Source organism: Cetorhinus maximus, chromosome 21 (assembly GCF_964194155.1).
Source record: "Cetorhinus maximus chromosome 21, sCetMax3.hap1.1, whole genome shotgun sequence".
In the NCBI taxonomy this organism is placed as follows: domain Eukaryota; kingdom Metazoa; phylum Chordata; class Chondrichthyes; order Lamniformes; family Cetorhinidae; genus Cetorhinus; species Cetorhinus maximus.
In genome coordinates, this window is record NC_135899.1 from 84,468,134 (window position 1) to 84,487,668 (window position 19,535).

Genomic DNA, 19,535 nt, shown 5'->3' on the forward strand with positions numbered 1-19,535 from the left:
GACATTGCCGCCACAACACCATCTCCCCATCTGCCCAAAGCTCTATGATTTAGATCATAAGATAGATTTAAAGGGAATCTATTTCAAGCTTGCCACTCTACTTCCGGCACTGTCAGGCTCTGCTCAAGTTCAGTGTTTCTCCTCCAGCTTCCCTGACTTTGTCCCAAGCCTTACCACTTTCTCCAGTGCTATCCCCTTTTACTATGGTCTGCTTCTTTCACCAATGTTCATTTGGCCTAATCTTTAGAGGTCCTCTCCCAATTTTATTCCCTCTAATTTAATACGCCTCTTTTAGTTCTGACCTGCAGTTGTTCTGCAAAGTTAATAAAACAGAATATAGTTGAGCTTAATGAAAACTAAATGCATACAGCACTTTCTCAACATCAAAGATAACTATACATTTATAGCATTTAGTATAATTAAGGTGAATGAAAACAAAGCTGTTAATAGCTGAACTTTGATCTGCTCATCCGATAATCTTAGCATTATATGTTACTGCTGGGAAGCAGATAGCTAGTCTAAATCAATTGTAAAAATGTGTTGTGGAAATAGAACTCTGCACACTACAGCAAATATATATAGTTATTGTAATGCTTTTGGAATTTCACAAAGTAAAAGCCCTGTGAATAAAATTTAGCAACCATGATTTTGAAGTCAGTTTAACTACTTAATCATGAGTGGCTTTGACAAAACAGCTATGAGCCCTCTCAAAAGCATCTGGGAGTCCTAAGTAAACCATCATTGTGTTTTAATTAGAGGAGTAAAAGACTGTTAAGAAAGGAATAATTCATTAGTTAGCTGTCGCTATAAAAGTATACCTGCTATATATTAATGCTTAATAAGAATCGAGCGCAACAGCTGCAAAATATTAACTGTTGCTTTAGTAGAACGTTGCTATAAATTAACAGGTCAATTCTGCTTGAGTTTTCCCTTTCTCTTCTAAAGGTATTTAGTCTCACTGTGTATGGATTCAGGAGAAACATTCATCTTTCAGTACTCCATTCAGGCGGTCCTAATTCACGTGTGAGCACTCCAGAAGGCAAGTGCAGAAGGTATCACAGCTGAACCTGATCCTCTCCTCAGCTGAGACACACACACACACACACCACCCCCACCCCCTCACCCACCAGGGATCTCTATTGTGCATCATCTGCTGTAAAATTCTTTCGTTAGTGTATATAAATTTTGAGAGGGGGGAACGTGCACAAATATAAAATCATGCCATGGATCCTCCTCCTCTCTCATTCATTTTGTACAATTTCTGCAATAATTTTGGACATTATTTGGATCAAATGTCTTCCCATAAAGTCTGCAAAGCTTTTCTGGGTAGCTTGTGTATTTTTTAAAAAATTTGCAGGCATCTACTGGGGAGACGGTGGTGTAGCGGTAATATTGCTGAACTAGTAATCCAGAGACCCAGGCTGATGTTCTGAGGACATGGGTTCAAATCCCATCATGGCAGCTGGTGGAATTTAAATTCAGTTAATAAATCTAGAATATAAAACTAGGCTTGGTGATGGTGACCATGAAACTATCAATCATTCCTTTCAGGAATGGAATGGAATGAAATGAAACCTGCCATCCTTACCTGCTCTGTAACATCTCAACATGTGACTCCAGACCCACAATAATGTGGTTGACTCTTGCCTTCCCTCTGGAATGGCCTAGCAAGCCATTCAGGATGGGCAACAAATGCCAGTGACGTTCACATCCCATGAAATAATTTTAAAAAAGAAAAAATACAGACCTATAATGTACAGGGACAGCATCTATAGGGTATGGTTCCTTAAAAGCGTACAAAGATATTATCATGCTTAACATCCATAAAATATACGGTCATGTATAGAATCAATCACCAACCGCAGAATAAACCCAGATTGAGAATTTACATTGCTTTTGAAATGAACTGAAGTACAGAAAATCTGGAATAAACATTCTAATTCAGACAGGCTAATTTAAAAGCACTTACAAGGGAGAAGAGCCGCAAAGTTTCATTTGAGAAACATCTTTGTGAGACACTGCTGAAATGAGGGACTCAACGCTGCAGGCAAATAAATAGTCTTCACAGCCATTTTCAATGACAAGAGGATGGGATTTGTATGGGTCAAAAAAGATCTTTTTTGGAGTGACAAGCAGGATTCCCATTACAACACCCTACAGGCAGATCAGAAAGCGTAAATGCAATGAGAAGTGATTATTGCAAAGCAACCAGTTAATTAATTGAAACCAAACCATTAAAATCTGATACATAAATCATCTATTTTTGACAGCTGAATAGTAGAAAATCACTGGGTATGTTGTCACTCAATTTTATGGTTTAAACAGTTTAGTTCCATTTACCAGAGAAAGAATTCCATTTTTGTTCATTTATAGGAAAACAATTAATATACAAGTGTATACTTTGTATAAGTCACACTCTTACATTGTTTCATATCTCTATTCAAGATACTGGATTTCATAATAACTTTGTGCGTATGTTATTTATGGAAGAAGGAGATAAATCTTCGCGTACACTCAGCTGAGGGGATGGCAACCTAGTAGAATGGTCAACATTCCCACTTATTGAGCCCACTTTCTGGATCAAGCGCTTCTGACTGTGTAGCATGGGCAGAAGCAGAGTAAAGCTCCCTCTACTCTGCTATAGCAATGTGCCTGAAGTCAAGTGTGATCTCAATGCGGTTAAGGCCAAAGTGATGCAGGTACACATACCGCAAAAATTGGGTGTCTAGCAACTCAGAAGATTTCTCAGATATGCTCATGCACAATATTACTTCAATCCATAAGTCTGGGTATTTAGTCAGACAAGCTTCACTGTATAAAATGTGCTGAACACACAACAAAAGTACTCTGGCTATTAGAAATTAATAAGAAAAAAATATGAGCGACTTTGAAAATGTTATTGCGTTTGTGACATTTAACCTGTTATCTGCTTTTATAAATAAAGTATTTTACCTTTCCATCTGTGAAATATTTGCAACAGATTTTTAGGAATCTTTCAGAAAAAGGTATTTCTTCCCATATGGGAGACGAGGAGTGACCTGAGCTGCACCACTGTAAACTGGACATTTCTGCTGAATCAGCATCCTGTAAATTACAGAATGATTGTTATGAATGCAAGATACTAGTTACTTTTATTTATTTACTTTTATACTAGTTACTTTATTCTCCTGCATGTTTAGAAAATATAACTTTGGAATTTATTCATTCCTACCAACACTTTACACAATCTATTTCCTTATGATTTGGTACCACAGGTTTTAATAGTTTTGTGAGGCTGTTGTTGTGAAGAAAGTGAAATGCCGATGGTCTGGCCCTTTTTCATTTTTATGTCACAGTTTGGAGTGAAATTCTGAGCTAAAGGCCCATTCGTGGCTAAGATTGTTTCTTGATTGTCGTTGCTAATCATACATGGTGTGGTTGCAAATAAAATGATGCTTAAGGCGTAGATGACAACCACTTTGGGCTATGAACACCTACACATGAAAGGGCAGGAGTCATAGAATGGCTACAGTGCAGGAGGAGACCATTCGGCCTGTTGTACCCGAGCCAGCTCTCTACAATAGGAACTTAGCTAGTCCCACTCCCCAGCCCTTTCCCTGTAATCATGCAAATTTTCTTCCCTCAGCTGCTTATCCAATTCCCTTTTGAAAGCCCCAATTATATCTGCCTCCATCACATTCTCAGATGGCACATTTCAGATTCTAATCACTCGCTGCGTAAAATGTTTTTTTCCTGTGTCACCGTGTTCCTTTGTTGCGTCTTTACACAAATAATTTTTTTGAGGGGAATATATCCCATGTGTAAATTTCAGAGAGAGTGGCAAATGATCTGAGAAACTACTTGTGTCCATTGGTCCTTCTTTCAGATGAGACTTATACCGAGGCTCTAACTGTCCTCTTGGGTGAGTACTAAAGATCTCACGGCGCTATTTTTAGAAGGGCAGGGGCATAATCTTTTGTTTGTTGGCCAATATTTATCCCACAAATAAATTCACTAAAACAGATTATCTGGTCATTTTCATGTTGCTGTTTGTGGGAGCCAACTGTGAGTTTGGCTGCTGTGCTTCCTTCATTGGTTGTAAAGCATTTTTGGAAGCCATGAGGTTAGAAAAGATGCTATATAAAGACAAATCTTTCTTTTCCCTAATGTATTATGCAGCCACTGAAGAGGCACACAGCTGCATTCTATTTATAGACGGATTAGCTACAGCCCTGTAACATTTTTTTATTGAGCGAACTAGTGGAAGGACTAAGGCCAGGTCACAACCAAGGTGATAAATAACATATTGTGCACACATCAATAAATCACCAGACAATTCTTTCTTCTGTTTCGCCCATTTTGTTTCTATTTTCCACAGATAGTAGTTTCTCCAGGTAGGAGGGAAAGGATGGTGCCTCTGCTGAAACAATCAACAATTTCCGTGGGATGGATGCAATTCTGTCAGTTGTTCCTCTTCCTCAAATGTGGAGTAGCCTACTTCAATAATACATCACTCACCAGGGTATTGCGAATTAGTCCTCATTTAGTTATGGTTCTATAGGGATCCCAAAATTCTGATGCATTTCTGATGTGGTATCATTATATGAAATAATCGTTTGGTAGTACAGAACTTGAGTATTGCTGAAAAAGGAGACATTGCTTAGCTTTTCATCTTGCACTCATCAGGACAATTCGCAAGAATACCAATATAAGAGGAAAACAACAATTTATACCATATGTGAACAGGGTGCTGATTGGTTGACAAGTGGACTCTGATTGGTACAGGCGTTGCTTGGAGAATGCACCAGTGATGGTGATTGATAGTTAACTGCCAAGCATTGTCTGAAATTCAAACCAGGCAGTTTGACCCTGATTGGTCAAGGCATTGTCCCGAGGAATGAGTCAGCAAATGGTTGTCACTTATTTTATTTAGCTGAAACAGGTGCAATGTGTAAAAACAAAAAACTGCGGATGCTGGAAATCCAAAACGAAAACAGAAATACCTGGAAAAACTCAGCAGGTCTGGCAGCATCGGCGGAGAAGAACAAAGTTGACGTTTCGAGTCCTCATGACCCTTCAACAGAACTAAGTAAAAATAGGAGTGATATTTCACCCCTCTCCTATTTTTACTTAGTTCTGTTGAAGGGTCATGAGGACTCGAAACGTCAACTTTGTTCTTCTCCGCCGATGCTGCCAGACCTGCTGAGTTTTTCCAGGTGCAATGTGTACATGTTCTTTCTGTCTGCAAAGAACAGGGCCCTGTGTATTAATATATGTAGCTTCCAGAAGTGTCCTGATGAGTGCAAGATGAAAAGCTTTAATGTCTCATTTTTCAGCAATAACATTACATTAATATATTTATCACAAGTTTTCACTGGCCTTTTTAAACTAACAATATCGTAAGACTTTGGGTAGAAAATCATTAGTTCCTTTCAAACTTCCCACCTCCCATCAGTTTCCTTATCATTATTCTATAACTAATAGTTCCTTATATCCACTTGCCAAATATAAACTTATCCTGTCCTTTTTAAAAAATCTACCACATTTTCTGTTTCACCACTCCTGCTCTTCCTGCAATGCTTCTTAAAGTCATGCTGCCTTTTCTCCTGTTGCCTTTCTAGAACAAAATCACTGAGAAGCAAAAACTTATTTTTCAAAGAAAGCATTGGCCAAAGGCCAGATGGGGGAGTTTAACTGGACACTCCACTGGTGTACCGATCATTGGGTGGGACTTACCAAGAGTTTGTCATACTCTGCATCTGAAGAAGAAAGAGTCTGTGACTGACTGGGACTTGAGGACATGGGGCTGTCTTCACTCAGTGCAGTGCCCGGATCAGGAACATACAATTGCTGCAGGAAAAATTCTCAATTCAGATTTATTCATTGTTAGAGTTTTGTGCATAACATTCTATTCTAAGTGGGCTGGATCTGATACAGGTGGACACTCATTACCCTGTTCAAGAGCCTCCACTTCAAGCTATTGGGAAACGTACACTCATCTATCAAGCTTGCATTTGCATAATTACTCTGTTAAGTAACAAACGAGCGTTAGCCAGTAAAATGGTGAACTGTTCAGTTTTGTTTTGAATTTTCTGCTTAAACATTGTAATTTCTACATAATTATGTATGAAAAATATTGTACATCTCAATCAGTCTGTATTGGCATTTGTCCTCCACCTCAACAGTAATCCTAATGTGTGCCCATCCTGTTCCCATACTCGACAGAATGCTGCCTTGATGTTGAGGGCAGTTCCTCTCAACTCTTCTTTGGCATTCAGCTCTAGGGTCCATGTCTGGATCAAGGCTGCAATGAGGTGTAAAGCTGAGTGACTCTGATGGAACTTGAACTGAGTGACGATGAACAGCTTATCACTGAGTGGCTGTCACTTGATGGCACTTGATCACTCTTTCTGTAACACCTTGATAATTGGGAGGAGATTGGCCAGCTTTAATATTTGGGTAATCTTCCAAATTTTTAGGTATATGTCAGTGCCATAGCTCTGTTGGAACAGCTCATGTAGGGTAACAGCTAGCTGCAGTATACAGGTCTTCAGCATTACAGCTGAATGTTGTTGGCACCCATAACCTTTGCTATGTCCAGTACACTCAAGAGGGTTTATAATGTTACATTCAGTGAACTGAAATGGCTGTAAATCTGAGATGTAGGGATTATGGGCAGAGGACAACTAGTATTATCCACTTAGCACTTTTGACTGAAGCCACTTGCAAACATAGATTTATATAAAAATTACAAAGTGAAAATAAGCTGATCAGTCCAACCCACCCAAGTTGGTGTTTATCCTTTATGTAAGGAGTAGTCCTAAAGTTACTTGCCCACTCCATTCCCAAATCCTCTTATTTCCCTTTCTGTTAACCACCTTATCCAACATACTCTTAAAAGCTGGCATGGGGCTGAATTTTCACTTTGGGGATGGGAAACAGGAGTCGGGACTGTTTCCAGATCGCAAATACGCCCCCATGGGAACGTTGCCTTGTTGGAATTTTGACCGGGTGTCCCTTAATTAACATGGAGATAGGTTCCCTGTCCAATTAAGGGCAACAGATAGGTTCTTAAAGCTGGATGGTCAATCAAAGATCTTCCCGTACCAAAGGAGCACCCGGATGCAATAAAAAGTAAGTAATGAGAGGGCGCTTCAAGAAGAATGTGGCCTGTCAGTCACATTTTAAAAATTTTAATTAAAAAATACAAAAAATAGCTACCTAGGGGGGAGAGAGTTCCTCTTCAAGATGGCCTTTGGCTGTACTCCCATCCAGGCAAACAGGAAGGGCCTGTAGGCCTGCCTGGAGCACTGGCACCCCGGCCTTCTGCTAGGTGTCCACCTCCAGGCAGTTACATAAGAACATATGAATTAGAAGCAGGAGTAGGCCACTCAGCCCCTTGAGCCTGCTCCGCCATTCAATAAGATCATGACTGATCTGACTGTAACCTCAACCTCACATTCCTGCCTACTCCTGATAACCGTTCATCCCCTTGTTAATCAAAAAATTATCTTGGTCTGCCTTAAAAATATTCAAAGACTCCATTCCACCACCCTCTGAGAGAAAAAATTTCTCCTCATCTCCGTCTTAAATGAGCGACCCTTTATTTTTAAACAATGGTCCCTAGTTCTAGATTTTCCCACAAGAGGAAACATTCTCTCCACATCCACCCTGCAAGACCCCTCAGGATCTTAAAGGTTTTGATCAAGTTGCCTCTTACTCTTCTAAACTCCAGTGGATACAAGCCCAACCTGTCCAACCTTTCCTCATAAGACAACTCACCCATTCCTGGTATTAGTCTAGTAAACCTTCTCTGAACTGTTTCTAAAGCATTTACATCTTTCCTTAAATAAGGAGGCCAGTACTATACACAGTACTCCAGATGTGGTCTCGCAAGTGCCCTGTATAACGGAAGCATAACCTCCCTACTTTTGTAATCAATTCCCTCACAGTAAACGATAACATTCTACTCACTTTCCTAATTAATTGCAGTACTTGCATACTATCGTTTTGTGATTCATGCACTAGGACACCCAGATCCCTTTGTATCTCAGAGCTTTGCAACCTCTCACCATTTAGATAATAAGCTTCTTTTTTATTCTTCTTGCCAAATGGACAATTTCACATTTACCCATATTATACTCCATTTACCAGATCTTTGCCCACTCACTTAAGCTATCTATGTCCCTTTGTAGCCTCTTTATGTCCTCTTCACAATTTACTTTCCTTCCTATCTTTGTGTCATCAGCAAATTTAGCAACCATACCGTCAGTCCCTTCATCCAAGTCATTTATATAAATTGTAAAAAGTTGAGGCCTGAGCACTGATCCCTGTGGCACACCACTCGTTACATCCTGCCAACCAAAAAGGACCCATTTATACCAACTCACTGCTTCCTGTTAGCTAGCCAATCTTCTATCCATGCCAATGTGTTACCTTCTACACCAGTAGCTTTTATTTTCTGCAATAACCTTTGATATGGCACCTTATCATTTGCCTTCTGGAAATCTAAGTACAGTACATCCACTGGTTCCCCTTTACCAACTGCACAGATTGGTTAAATATGATTTCCCTTTCACAAAACCATGTTGACTCTGTCTGATTGCCTTGAATTTTTTGAAGTGCCTTGCTATAACACCTTTAATAATACCTTCTAACATTTTCCTTATGATAAATGTTAGGCTAACTGGCCTGTAGTTTCCTGCTTTCTGTCTCCCTTTTTGAATAAAGGAGTTACATTTGCTATTTTCCAATCTAATGGAACCTTCCCCAAATCTAGGGAATTTTGGAAATTAAAACCAATGCATCAACTATCTCACTAGCCACTTCTTTCAGGACCTTAGGGCGAAGTCCAGCCGGACCCAGGGATTTGTCAGCCCGCAGCCCCAACAATTTGCTCAATACCACTTCCCTGGTGATTGTAATTTTCCCCGAGGTCCTCCCTCCCTTCTATTTCCTGATTTACAGGTATTTCTGGGATGTTATTTGTATCCTCTATACTGAAGACCGAAGCAAAATACCTGTTTAATTCATCCACCACCTCCCTACTTTCCTTAATCAATTCCCCAGACACGCTTTCTATAGGACCAACATTCACTTTGTTAACACTTTTCTTATTTAAATATCTATAGAAACTCTTATTATCCGTCTTTATGTTACTAGCTATCTTTCTCTCGTACTCTAATTTTCCCCCCGCCGCATCTTTCTGACAAGCTCCTATTATCTCTTCTTTTACACTCTGTCCTACCGTGTAGTTACAACTGGGGGGCCTGGACATCATTCCCACAAGTGACTTCTTGCCTTTTTCACTTCTCACCTCAACGCAAACACCTTCCACATTCTGGTTTCCTGAAGTTAGGTCATCAGCCCTTGCTACTGTGCTAATACCATCATAAATTAACAGAGTCACACCTTCATCTTTTCTGAACTTCCTATCCTTCCTCAATGTGACGTTTCCTTCAATATTCAGGTCCCAATCTATGTCACCCTGTAGCCATATCTCTGCAATGGCTATCAGGTCGTGCTTATTTATTTCTATTTGAGCTATCAGTTCATCTATTTTGTTTCGAATGCTACCTGCGACGAGATATAGAGCCTTTAATTTTGTCCTTTTATTAATATTTTAAATGTCTAGCCTTATCTGCTGATTTACTCTTGGATTTGTACTTTCTGTCCCTTCCTGTCATGGTCTGTTTATCATTTCCCATAATAGTACCTTTCTCTCTTGCCTTGTCTCTACTCTTTAGTTTATCATATCTTCCCAAATTTGATCCCTTGCCTCCACTACACAGTTTAAAACTCTCTCTCCTTCCCTAGTTCCTAGATATGCGGCTCACAAGGATACCAGCCATAGCACATTTCAGGTGTAGTTCGTCCGAATGGTGCAGATCTGACTTTCCCCAATACTGGTGCCAGTGCCCCATGAACCAGAGACCACTTCTCCCACACTAGTTTTTGAGCCACACATTTGTTTCTCGAATCCTGTTTGTCCTATGCCAATTTGCATGTGGCTCAGGTAATTATCCAGAAATTATTACCTTTGAGGTTCTGCTTCTTAATTTGGTGCCTAGCTCCTCATACTGACTATGCAGAACTTCCTTGCTCGTCTTGCTTATGTCATTGGTACCACCATGGACCACAACAGCTGGATCCTCCCCGTCCCACTGCAAGTTCCTTGCCAACCCTGAGCAAATGTCCCGAATCCTGGCACCGGGCAGGCAACAAAGCTGTCTGGACTCTTGCTCCTCGTTATAGAGACCAGTTTCAATCCCCTTTACTGTACTGTCTGTACTGCCACTACATTCTTTTGTGCTCCTCCCATTGAATGGCTTCCTGTACCACAGTGCCATGGTTAGTCAGCTCAGACACCCTGCAGCCCCATTCTCATCTAAACAAGCTTAAAGATCTTCAAATTTGTTGGACAACTGAGGAGGCTCAGACTCCCCTTAACTGCCTCAGCTGCTTCCTTCCATTATAAGGTCAGAAGTGGGGATGTTTGCTGATGATGATTGCACAATGTTCAGCACTATTCAGGACTCCTCAGATACTGAAGCAGTCCATGTCCAAATGCAGCAAGATCTCGAAAATATCCAGGCTTGGGCTGACAAGTGGCAAGTAACGTTCGCACCATACAAGTGTCAGGCAATGACCATCTCCAACGAGAGAGAATCTAACCATCGCCCCGTGATATTCAATGGCATTACCATCACTGAATCCCCCACTATCAACATCCTGGACCAGAAACTGAACTGGACTAGCCATATAAATACTGTGGCTACAAGAGCAGGTCAGAGGCTAGGAATCGTGCGACGAGTAACTCGCCTCCTGACTCCCCAAAGCTTGTCCACCATCTACAAGGCACAAGTCAGGAGTGTGATGGAATACTCCCCACTTGCCTGGATGAGTGCAGCTCTCACAATACTCAAGAAGCTTGACACAATCCAGGACAAAGCGGCCCGCTTGATTGGCACCACATCCACAAACATTCACTCCCTCCACCACAGTAGCAGCAGTGTGTAACCATCTACAAGATGCACTGCAGGAATTCACCAATGCTTCTGAGATGGCACCTTCCAAATCCACGACCACTACCATCTGGAAGGACAAGGGCAGCAAATAGATGGGAACACCACCAACTGGAAGTTACCCTCCAAGCCACTCACCATCCTGACTTGGAAATATATCGCCGTTCCTTCACTGTCGCTGGGTCAAAATCCTGGAACTCCCTTCCTAACAGCACTGTGGGCTGCAGCAGTTCAAGAAGGCAGCTCACCACCACCTTCTCCAGGGCAATTAGGGAGGAGCAATAAATGCTGGCTCTGCCAGCGAAGCCCACATCCCGTGAATGAATAATTTAAAAAAAAAACACCCTCCTGTCCCTGACCACCTTCCAAGTCAGAAGACCCTATCCTCAGGGGGTGTGACTGCCTCCCGGTACAAAGAGTCCAGGTAACTCTTGCCCTCCCTGATGTGTTGCAGGGTCCACAGCTCAGCCTCTAGCTCAATGACTCTGAGCCAAAGCTTCTCAAGCTGCAGACACTTACTGCAGACGGACTTGCCCTGGATCACACTGGCATCCAGGAGAGCCCACATGCTGCAGCCATGACACATCACCTTTCTTGCCACACTTATGTGCTTTAATTAATTACTTAATTATTTTATTCAATTATTTATTTTCTTTTATATATTTATTAACCTTATCACAAATTCCTGTACTATTTTAAACCTTAGGAATAGAATAGACCTTGATTACTTACCAGATACTCACCAAACAGCTAGCTTCTTTCCCTGTAGTAGAGAAAGAACCAGCTCCTACAGGGTGAAAAAGTTAGAAAAAACAAAGGAGCACCTCCTCACCGAACTTCCTCAGCTCACCAAACTCTCACACTCCGTTGAGGTCGTGCTCCTGTACTGTTCACGCTGAGAATGTCTGAATTGATATGTTCTAAACAAAGGAACAAGCTGAGCCCAGGTACAGCAAGACCAGTTCAAGCTAGTTCAAGTTAAACTATCTCCCCTCATTACATTGGGAAACTGGAGGTGAATGAAAAATCCCAGTCGGCCTCCTTAATCTCTGGGTAACCAGGCTCTCAATGAGCCTAGCTGCTTGCCCACCTCGTGAAGGCAGATGGCCTTGCTAGCCCTCAAAAACTGCTTCAACCTCGGGAATGGAGTTGGGAAACCGGCATGATGCCTGGCCTCATAATTTTTGGGCCCCATCCCCTTTGAAAATTCAGCCCTTGGTCTTTACTTAAATCATTAATCATAGCTACAATTAATAATAATAGGGTGTGTGTATGTGCGTGCATGCGCACCATAATGTATTAAAATATGGATTTTAATGTCTAGAAAAGGAACCATTTAAATTCAGACTCTAATTCAACACAGTTTGCTCATCACACCTAATGAAAGAAGCTACATATATTTTGGAGTTGGGATTGGAAAAAGGCTCTGTCTGAACAGTAAAAGATTATTGGTATATATGACAACTTAAAGATGTTTTCTCCATTGTTACACACTCACATTAAAATACTGTAAACAGATCGCAACATTACACTGGAAACATTGAACTATTTTCCTCTGATAGACACTGTCTAACCGACTGTGTGTTTTCAATAGTTCCTGCTCTTTTTTGGGAGTTGGGATTTGGATGTAGAGTTTTTCTTGTCATTAACCATTCACATACCTGCCCAGGAACAATACTTTGTGAATACAGCTTGTTTAATTGAACCAGTTTATTTGGTGTACTGTTGAACTTCAGGGCTATGCTATAGAATGTGTCCTCCATTCTGGCCTGTAAAAAGAACCACACACTGTATCTCCATCTGTTAATTAGAAAGACAAGCATAGAAAGTGATAGAATTGGAGAATACTTACTCTGTATTCTATAGTGCCTACTGGTTTCTCTTGGATTAATTTTCGACCATTTTTCTCTTCCCTTTTGTTTTCTGAAGGATTTTGAAAATACAAAAAAAGTGAAAAATCAAATGAGGTTTCTCACTTTGGGCATGGAGGCCAGTCCATATGGTCTTCTGCATGAACTTGGCTTGTATTCCCTCGAGTACAGAAGTTTGAGGGGTGATGTAATTGAGGTGTTTAAAATGTTGAACAGATTCAGTAGATCCTGCACTTCTGAATGTCAGAATGCTACTTCCCCTCTTTGCCTTTTTATTGAAGCTCCCACCTATTTCAGACAGAATCCACCACTGTCATGTCCAAACCCCAACACCATGTAAAATGGGCACGGATTGGCTGGAAATGATTGTCCAACTTCACAAACCATTATAGTCCATTTCTTCTGCAAGTGGCATGTTCTTAAAAAGTGGATTTGGAATTTTGCTACATATAGTGCGCTGAAATCTTCCCCCCCGGTTTTAAACATAATTTAGTTTGATCTCATGGGAATGTTTTTCACACAGGTAACTAAATATGAATGAGTGTACCAGAATGATTTCAATTATAATTTAATTATCCTCTGGTGTTGGTGAGAAATAGATTTCATGTGATAAATAATAAGAATAAAGAAGCAGTTTCTTGCTCAGCTGCAATCTGTCTACATGCTCTTTCTCCTCAGTGCATTAATTAAGCTCACTGAACTAATTCCTAGAGTTAACTACTGTTTTCCAGAACTGTGAAACTCCTTATCCATCAGTCTGCTCTTCTTCCTACAATCCTTAGGTTTTTAAAATCTAAGATTCGAGTTGCATACAACAGAAAGTAATATTTATATAATACCTTTAACATAATGAAACGTCACAGGAGCATTATAAAATAAAATATGACACTGGGCCACAAAAGGAGAAATTAGGTCAGATGATCAAAAGCTTGGTCAAAGAGGTGGGGTTTAAGGTGTTTTTTAAAGGAGGAAAGCAAAGTAAGAGACGTGGAAAGGTGTAGCGAGGGTATTCCAGAGTTTGGAGTCTATCACCTTTCCCGCATTACCTTATTTACATCCCATGCAATGAACTTGACTTGTTACCAGTCTTCCTCAGCTTTAGACTAGCAATGGAAAATTTAAAAAAGGAGCACTAGGATCTCCCATGGTTCTGTTGGCAAAGGCACTAGGTGGTTTGGTATCAGACCTTACAGATCAGGAAGGCCCATGTGTGATCCCAGAGTTACCTAATCTTAACTGGGGTGACAGTTAGAATAGTCCAGTTCACCTCATTGTCTCTGTGTTGTGAAGAGGAAAAATCAGCCAGGTTCTCCACTCAGGTGGCAAACCAGTGAATCCTACATGTGTGGGTTGACAGTGGCACTTCCATAATATAATAGCCTGCTGACAACCACTGCCTGTGAGTCCGCATTTTAGCAAAAATCACCACCTTCAGGAGAGTAAGCAGCAAAGGGAGGGAAAATAAAAATCTCCCTGATTAAGATATGCTCCCCACCTGAAATGCTTATGCATGACTGGCTTTCTACTTCTAACCCCCTCCATATGAAGGAACCTGCTCCTCTTTGTTTTGGAATTTCTGCAAAGGTATGTGTAAGAATTCACATGTTTAACTGACACTAGCCATTTGAGCTTTTTAATGATCAATTTGATTTACTTTTGCACAAACTGCAGTGTTGCTCGAGTTGGGTCAGTTCAATGCATCATTGCTCTGTGGTATAGATAGCAATTACATCAGAGAGCAAGCTTAACAGATGTTTGTGATACTCAAGCTGAAGAAGAAATTGTGTGACTCCTGTTATTGTCTAACAGACACTCCTACAAAACAGTCGAAAGATTTCACTCGTATCTTAGCTTGTTATTTGATAGCATTGGACTGTGCTGGTTTCCGTTTCTATTGCCAGTACTCAAGAGTATCTAAAGACAGTACTTATGACAGTGTGCATAGCTTGTGCAGCAACCTACTCTTTCCACATACGCAGGCCCCACCCCCATTTCCAACGTATTATTTTGTCGTCCTTGTAAGAATGAATGGGTGAGTGAAACCTGCATCTGAACCCAGGACCCGCTTGCCTGCAGTGCAATCCTTATCCAACTGAGCTATCCATTGCTTATACTTCAAAAACATAACAATAAGAAAAGGTACGCTGAGTGGAATGCAAATCCTGCTGCCATTGCCGTCTATAAAAACAAAGGAAATATCAAAGTAATCCTATTACCATAATCCTATAGACTAAATGTAAGCACATGTATACTTTTTGCTTTTAGATTCTATTAAACATTTTTTTTAGGGTGATTATCCTACTTGCTCATTCTTCTGAGGGCACCGAATCCTTTCCTATAGCAACAGCTGCCTAATTGATCTGGAAATGCATGCAATAATCTTGGCTCAGTATGTTGCCACTGTCAACTCAATGTTTTCACCTGAACAGTCAGCAATCAGCATCAACTCCCTGTATTGAATGAGTGCACTCATGCTTGTGCAGACCATGGCAAATTTTCCACTCAACATGCTCAGATCAAAAAAAAAAAATTAATTGATCTACCCAAAAGATTTTTTTATGAAGGCTTATCCTTCCACTCCTGAAGTCACTGGACTATAAATTGAATTATGGACTATAAATTGAATTATGTGTGAAAATGGGTGCATGGAAAGAAAAGGGCACAGACACCCCACATCAGGCAAAATCCGTACCACTTGTCTATTATAGTGATCTGTGCGTGCAGCCGGTCCAACCCATTCTATTCACCGGTTGCTTGCGGTGAAGGGAGGCCAAGATGTTACTTAAAGGTGGTCAGCAGTTCTTAAAGGGGAGGTGGATTGTGGATGTAAAATCTGGAGTGCAAGTTCTGGAGGAAATGGCTGAAGGAGGGAGAGAGGAGACACCATGGTTTTTTTTGCCACAAGAACATGGCTCCAGGGAAAAAAAAAACAATGGTCTAACAAAGTTGTCGCGGTAATAGGGCTGCTAAAGTACTTTCTCATCATAGCTTTACCACTCACAGCCTCATTAAAATATAGCACTCAGAACACTCCCTTCCTGACTACCTCTGCACACTCCACCTCACTTCACTAAACATTCTTTACCACATATTCACGCACTTACAACTATTAAAAACTTCACTTACCCACAACTCCCATCTCACATGCACACGGGCGGAATCTTCCGGTCCCGCCAACAGAGAAGAGCTTGGCAGGTGGCGGGAACTTCATTTGGCAGAGGCCAAAAATCAACTTCCCAACAGCAGGATGAAATTTTGGAATTATATTCTTGGGACTTTAAAAGCTTCCCGACGAACAATGTTGGGAAGTCCTTTTGCATGTGTTAGCATATCATACAAGCTCATTAAAAGGCCAATTCACCTGAATTAAGATCCCCCTCCGAATTAAGTTCCCGTCAGCGAGAAATCAGAACGTTCACTTTTACGACTACACCTAAGTGGCGTGCACCTGACAAGCTTGACTTCTTCCATGTTCAATGGTGAGTTGCCGCTGCATCGTCCTCTTTGGGGAGCATCTGTAAATGCCAGCCTATAATTGAGACTGGGTGGTCGCTGTGAGAGTTGCGTGGAGGATGACCAAGGAAGGGAGGAAGGGTTAGCAGGGAAGAGTGGAGCAGTGGCTGGGCAAAGATGGAAGAGATAGTGCAGGCTGTCCGGGTGCTCTTTAAATATGGCACCTGGACCTTCGACCCTATTAGTTAACGGGGCTTGGGGGAGGGGGGTGGGGGGGGTCAGCAACTTCCTGCCTGTCTCAGACGCCAGAATCGCAGATGCATATGTGATGAGCTGAACAGCGCGAGGTTGCACATAGTTAGCTGTCCCTCCCTGCACCTCCCAAGCGGAAATCACTTCCACTTCTGCCCCTGCCACCAAATTTAAACTCCAGAATGGAAGATTCCAGCCTTAGCTGCTCCACTGTGACTGTCATATTCTTTAGACCTTTCACTTACTCTTCTTGCATGAGAAATTGGCACACAACAGCAAACAATGGTCTTCCACTGGAAGAGAAAAAGCCAGTTTATGCATCCTCTATTCCTTGAATAAAGCATCTTGACCATCATGGGAAGGAGGAGTGGCAGCACTGGACACACTGAGTAGGGTTCCTTTATATCTACTCTGTCTCTTTTGACCTCTCCCTCACCCTACATGCTTTGCATAACAAGTTTCAGATGCTTTCTACACTCAACTTCTTTCTTTCTGCTCTTCGTCACATCACAAGCTATAACCCTTTGTCCCTTTCTTTCATTTCAGCTGCTGATGCCCTTCAGCCAATGGAGGAAAGGGAGTGCAGTGCCAGGGAAGATGTGCCAGTGTCACTCAGTCTTAATCTTGCAAGCACCAACTCAGATAATGGTACCACGTAGACATTTGAAGCTAGGCTAGAGGACAGATCTACACACGGTGATCACTGGATACAAGTGCCCAGACGCTGGGTTGGGGGTTAGGATGCCACCAATTCCAGCTCAGCAGAGGGCGAGGTCGCATATTAGTTCTGCTACAGAGGACTTCAAGGGCCTAAGCTACCAAAGAAGGCTCATATGGAAATGCCTGGTCAGCCCACCAGGAAGCCTGCATACAATGCATGGAGAAGTCAAGTTCCAATTTATCTCAAGATTTCATGCAGAATGTGGAGACTGTTCTACCCACCATGAACCAAGTGGTCAGCTCCATCAGCACCGCAGTGGATTCCACCTCAACAACTCTGACAGCTTTCGCGTCAGCACGAACTGCAGCCATGGAAGCTAATTGGGCTAGTCTGGTAGCTCACATTGCTGGCATGAAAGGTCAGACAGCTACCATCTGGGCTTTGGGGGCCAGTGTTGGGAGGGATTCCCAAGGCGTCAGATCATTCTAGCATTCTGTTCTCCAGCAGCATCCTCGTGTTGTTCCAGGAGAGTGCTTTGGATCCATAGTAGAGGCACCTTTTGTCCTCTCTACGGATGACAGTATGCCTGCTCCCTGGCCAGCCACTCTGCCAGTGCCACTTCTCTGTCAGTGCATCTTCTAGTATCATTCAGCCAGCTGGCCCAAACTGCTGCAGCCTAAACTGAAATGATGCAGTCAGTAATCGGATTTTCTAGGCCCTGAAATGCTTGAGGTTGCTCTCCAAGGCCACCTGAAGTGTGGCCAATGGAAGCTCAGCAGCCTTTCATTTCCAGGGATAATCTGATTACTTACAAGTGGAAATTTGATATTTGTTCATGCTGATACATCAGTGCTAGCCTCATATCCCAAACATTCCTGTTCCCCTTCTTCTGTTTTTAGATTCTTAAAAATCAGAATGTAGTTTTTCCAGCTGAGTTTGAGTCAGGACGGGGGTTATAGCTGAGGAACCTTTAGGAGAAAACAATCATAAAATGTCATTTTAAAGTACTCCTTTACTGTTTCAAGCTCAATAATTTAATTAGCCCTCAAGGAAGCAATTTCTCCCACATGCTGTCTACAATGTAGGAAAGCTTAAAATGTGAACAGTAACACATAAGCCGTTCTTGCCATCGATGCTAGGATCTTGGAGCGATAACTAGAAAAAAAACATGAGCTGTAAAATTTGGGTCTGTATGTGAGCCTGGAGAGGATAATAATGGCGGGGGACCACTGCTGATCAGAATGTTTGGAAGGGCAATAGTGCAGGTGTACCGTGCATGCACCAGAAGCACACAGAGGTCGTGATGTCAGTAAGCGCCTAATGCTAACTTGGCTGTCGATCTACCATTTCGGATCTCACAATCCTGTTAATTCCCTCTTTTAAATACATTCAGCTGGTCAAGTGTACAGCTGCACAAGGGACTAGTGCTATTTAAAGGCAGCAGCCTGGAACTTCCTGGTTAAAAGCAAAACACTGTGGATGCTGGAAATCTAGAACAAAAACACCTGGAAAAACTCAGCAGGTCTGACAGCATCTGCGGAGAGGAATACAGTTGACGTTTCGAGTCTGTATGACCCTTCATCATACGGACTCAAAATATCAACTGTATTCCTTTCCGCAGATGCTGTCAGGCCTGCTGAGTTTTTCCAGGTGTTTTTGTTTTTGTTCTGGAACTTCCTGCTGCTTCTGACTTTCTTTTGTTGCTGCAGATCCAGTGGCAGTACTGTGTTGTTGGTGGAGCTCACACGGTTTCAGAAGCTGTTCTAACACCTGCTGAAGCCAGAATGCACTTTCCCTTTAAGAAGTGCTTGAGCTTGTGCCCTACTCACATGATCCTGGGTCCCCTGCAAAGCATGCAGTCAGTCAGCAGCCTGTTTAGCACTGGGCTGCAAGCCACAATCATGGAGGTGAGCAGGCAGAATGAAGATGCCTGCATCACTTCGATTGGGCATGGGATAATGGTGCATCATGATCCCTGCCCCAGCAAATAGGCCATAACCAATTTTTAGCCCATGGGGTTTTAAAGAAATATAAAACTGAGTTTGGTGCAGGTGTACGTTTGGACCACAGTTAACTTGGTTTGCCTTGGTTTTGCCTAGTTTCACTCAATGTTCAAATATCCCGTGAAAATATCATGTAATATATTTTTGTAACCCTTTGCAAAGCTTTGGAATGCAGGAATACACATAGGCAGCAGTTTCCTTTATGGTATACTGGCTGGTAAATTAATTCATAAAAAATAACACTCCTTAAAGTGGTTTTTATATTATATTACATGTTATTCTAGTTCTAATG

At 41.8% G+C, this 19,535-nt stretch overlaps 1 protein-coding gene across 1 annotated transcript in view; it reads right to left on the reverse strand.

The window, feature by feature from the left end:
• The window catches only part of LOC144696084 (nuclear receptor coactivator 7), an 87,581-nt gene that overhangs the window by 46,073 nt on the left and 21,973 nt on the right, over nucleotides 1-19,535 (reverse strand). The window contains exons 5-9 of the mRNA XM_078567330.1: nucleotides 12,856-12,926; nucleotides 12,665-12,772; nucleotides 5,716-5,829; nucleotides 2,953-3,084; nucleotides 1,970-2,154 (exon numbers count right to left, since the gene is read on the reverse strand). Of these exons, the coding sequence (XP_078423456.1) occupies nucleotides 1,970-2,154; nucleotides 2,953-3,084; nucleotides 5,716-5,829; nucleotides 12,665-12,772; nucleotides 12,856-12,926 (610 nt within the window). The remainder of the gene's footprint in view (nucleotides 1-1,969; nucleotides 2,155-2,952; nucleotides 3,085-5,715; nucleotides 5,830-12,664; nucleotides 12,773-12,855; nucleotides 12,927-19,535) is intronic.